Source organism: Lathyrus oleraceus, chromosome 4 (assembly GCF_024323335.1).
Source record: "Lathyrus oleraceus cultivar Zhongwan6 chromosome 4, CAAS_Psat_ZW6_1.0, whole genome shotgun sequence".
Classification (NCBI taxonomy): Eukaryota; Viridiplantae; Streptophyta; class Magnoliopsida; order Fabales; family Fabaceae; genus Lathyrus; species Lathyrus oleraceus.
The window spans coordinates 148,534,475-148,537,825 of record NC_066582.1 but is presented as its reverse complement, the minus strand read 5'-3'; the positions used below and the strand labels follow the sequence as shown (position 1 = coordinate 148,537,825).

At 31.0% G+C, this 3,351-nt stretch overlaps 1 protein-coding gene across 1 annotated transcript; it reads left to right on the top strand.

Annotated features, from left to right (window-relative positions):
- Positions 1-522: 522 nt before the first annotated feature.
- LOC127074203 (2-oxoglutarate-Fe(II) type oxidoreductase hxnY) lies at positions 523-2,838 on the top strand. Its single transcript, XM_051015509.1, has 9 exons — positions 523-664; positions 751-1,021; positions 1,097-1,148; positions 1,241-1,448; positions 1,531-1,589; positions 1,706-1,762; positions 1,865-1,910; positions 2,025-2,104; positions 2,517-2,838. Exons 1-9 carry the CDS (start codon positions 578-580, stop codon positions 2,611-2,613), a joined length of 957 nt encoding a protein of 318 aa, XP_050871466.1. The 5' UTR covers positions 523-577; the 3' UTR covers positions 2,614-2,838.
- Positions 2,839-3,351: the final 513 nt, after the last annotated feature.

Here is a 3,351-nt window from a genome sequence, read left to right as displayed (position 1 = left end):
TTTTGGTCAAAATCAATTTATGTTTCGGCATAATTAAATACCTAGTATAAAATTTGTCACGTTAATATTGTGTTGACGTGTGAGTCCGTATAAGGTGGATGGCATGAAAGGACAAGTGAGAAAATAATGTACTTTGACAGCGATGCCTAGCATATGATATAAGAAAATCTAAAACAGATCTCATTATTGCCATTCCACCTGATATGTAAAACAATAATGAATCGTCTTGTTTTAAAACAAACTTTTAAACACCCGAGTATAGTTTAACATTTCTACTATAAGACAATAATATAGTTAGGGTGTCACACACAATCGAATCTTGATATTGTCAACTGTCAAATTTTAAATCTAAATGACAGACATCAATATTATTAAACTAAACACCAGTACTTAGGATATCACGATTGTATTTGAATTAAAAATAATTATTCTTATTTCGTTTACTTGCATATAAAAATATAATAATAATAATAGCAAGCATCGTGGGAAATATAAATATATTTATTTAACTCTAAGTATTTTGATATAAACTCAACCAACCAGAAAACAAAAGCTTCATAGTTAAGAGGTTACCAAAATGGGAGAAACTGCAGCAACATTGAATCTTCCTATCATAGATCTCTCATCACTCGATCGTATTTCCACATCGAATTCCATCCGTCAGGTTCACTTTCTATACTACTCTTGTTACTTGTGCATATATATTCATACTGTTTGTTAATACTACTAATAGTAACAGTTTATTTATAGGCATGCGTTGAGTATGGTTTCTTCTACCTTGTGAACCATGGTGTGGATCAAGATTTTATGAAGCAAGCGTTTGAGGAGAGTGCAAAATTCTTCTCACTTCCAATCCAAGATAAAACTAAGTTGAACCGCAAGGAGTATAGAGGCTATACACCTCTATATGCCGAGAAACTTGACCCTACTTCACTCTCCAAAGGTGATCCAAAAGAGAGCTATTATATTGGCTCTTTAGCAGATACAACTAGTGCTAGTCTCAATCAATGGCCTTCTAAGGGTATGTATTGATTTCCATTTTGCTCATGATTTGCTCTTACCAATATTTTCATTTCTAACAACAATGACACTTCAGATTTACTGCCAAATTGGAAACCAACCATGGAATCCTTATTTGGGAAAATATTGTAAGTTTTGTTGCCCTTCTAATGTGTTTTTTTACCTCTAAATTACTACATGAAGGACTTCTTTAATTATTCTTGTTATGTACATGGCACAGATCAGCTGGCAACAAATTGTTGTCTGTAATTGCTTTGTCTTTGGATCTTGATGAAGATTACTTTGATAAGATCAATGCCTTAAGCAAACCAGAAGCTTTTCTCCGCCTTTTGCGCTATTCAGGTGAATTGGGATATTGTGGTGCCTCTCCTCATTCAGATTATGGTATGATCACCCTCCTAATGACCAACGGTGTTCCAGGATTGCAGGTTCTCATTTCTTTCTTTACCATAATTTATGTTTAAAGTTAGTATTAATTTCTTAATCATTGATAGTAATTTATATTTAAAGATCTGCAAAGACAAGCTGAAGCAACCACAGGTTTGGGAGGATGTGTCTCATGTAGAAGGGTAACTTCATATAAGATCTTTGTAAATAATATGTATATTATGTTTGTTGTTTCGATAAACCAACTCAGTTAATAACTGTGCAGAGACATCAGAAAGTTTTATGTTTGTATATATAGGGCAATAATTGTAAACATTGGAGACATGATGGAGAGATGGACAAATTGTGTATACCAGTAAATTTCATCATCCAACAACTTTATAAGATATTGAATTTTTATAAACGGTTTATATTATATTATATCATTCTCAAATTTCTGCTATTATTACTATTGCAGGTCAACACTTCACAGGGTGATGCCAACTGGAAAAGAACGCTATTCTGTAAATATTACTACTAACCATTTCTAGTTTACTGGCGTGATTTTATATATATATATATATATATATATATATAAATTTCCATTGAAATATGATAGATGATATGCACTTTTGCAGGTGGCGTTTTTCATGGATCCACCGTCTGACTGTATAGTAGAATGCTTTGGAAGTTGCTGTAGTGAATCATCTCCACCTAGGTAAAAAAAACTAATTAAGGTCATTGAATAAAATGACTAATAATGTAAATACTAGTCACAATAGTTAATTAACTAATTAATTAACGTTATCATCAACCATATCACATTTATCATATTATACTCTCTATTTTATTTTTCATTTATCATATAATATGACAAAGTGTAACATCATCCCATGTAAAAAAATGTTATCCTCTTAACATGATTGTGATTTCTATAAATAATAGAAACACCTTTTTGTTTCCTTTCTTCTTTAATATATTATTGTCTTCTAGTCCCTCATTGTGTAAAAGAAACCAATTTTAGTCTACATGTGTTTTTTTTTTTTTTTTAATCTTTTATTGAAAGCTACTTTTAAATATATATATATATTTGCTAATGTTATAAGGTTTTGTGAAATGTTATATTGCAGATTCCCTCCAATACGTAGTGGGGACTACTTGAATGAGAGGTTCAAGATGATATATGGTTCTGAAAAGGAACTTAAAAGCTCTATCCAATCAAACTAAAGGTTGTATATATGCTGCCTACATGCAAAGTGGGGATTTAAATAAGTTTGCAAAATCTTCTCTTATCAATATTGATTGTTGCCATATCATTTCGAGTTTGTTAATGTTATTGTTGTTTGTAAACAACAAGACAATGTTGTTTTCTTATATTAAAAAAGTATTGTTTGTATAACAATTGTATTTGCATAAATAATTTATTTAAGTATTTATAAAAGGAGAGTTTATTTTGTTATGACGAGAGAATATTTATTAACAAGAGTTTATGGATTTTTTTTTAAATAACCATTTAAAAAAAAATCGAAAATAATCAATTATTCAAAAAAATTATCAAAATAATTGGATTTTGAAGAGGATGCGCCAGATGAATTGACGCATCCCCAATGCATGAAGAGGAGGCGTCAATAGCATTGACGCATGCATTGGGCTCCTCATGAGGAGGCGCCAATGCTAGTGGTGCCTATGTGCATTTGGTTGGTGTATGCGCCAATTCATCTGGCACATACACCCCCTCCTATTTTTTTAATTTATTTAATTTTTTTAATTATTAATATTTAATTTGTATTATTTAATAAATAATAAATAGTAATGAAAATAAATAAATTCATTGAAGATGTAATAATTGGTTACATTGGATTAACAATAAACTAATGACCCACCCGATTATAACGTCCCTCTGTTCCACATCCCGGTGCGTTAGTTTGTCTCCGAGGTCTCCCACGATTTTCTTGAGGTGTTTGG

Bases quoted from the DNA above. Each gene is read 5' to 3' on its own strand.
- LOC127074203 (XM_051015509.1), top strand. From the start codon at position 578: ATGGGAGAAACTGCAGCAACATTGAATCTTCCTATCATAGATCTCTCA. The intron at 665-750 runs GTTCACTTTCTA...GTTTATTTATAG, and splicing joins CATCGAATTCCATCCGTCAG to GCATGCGTTGAGTATGGTTT. The intron at 1,590-1,705 runs GTAACTTCATAT...TTGTATATATAG, and splicing joins GATGTGTCTCATGTAGAAGG to GGCAATAATTGTAAACATTG.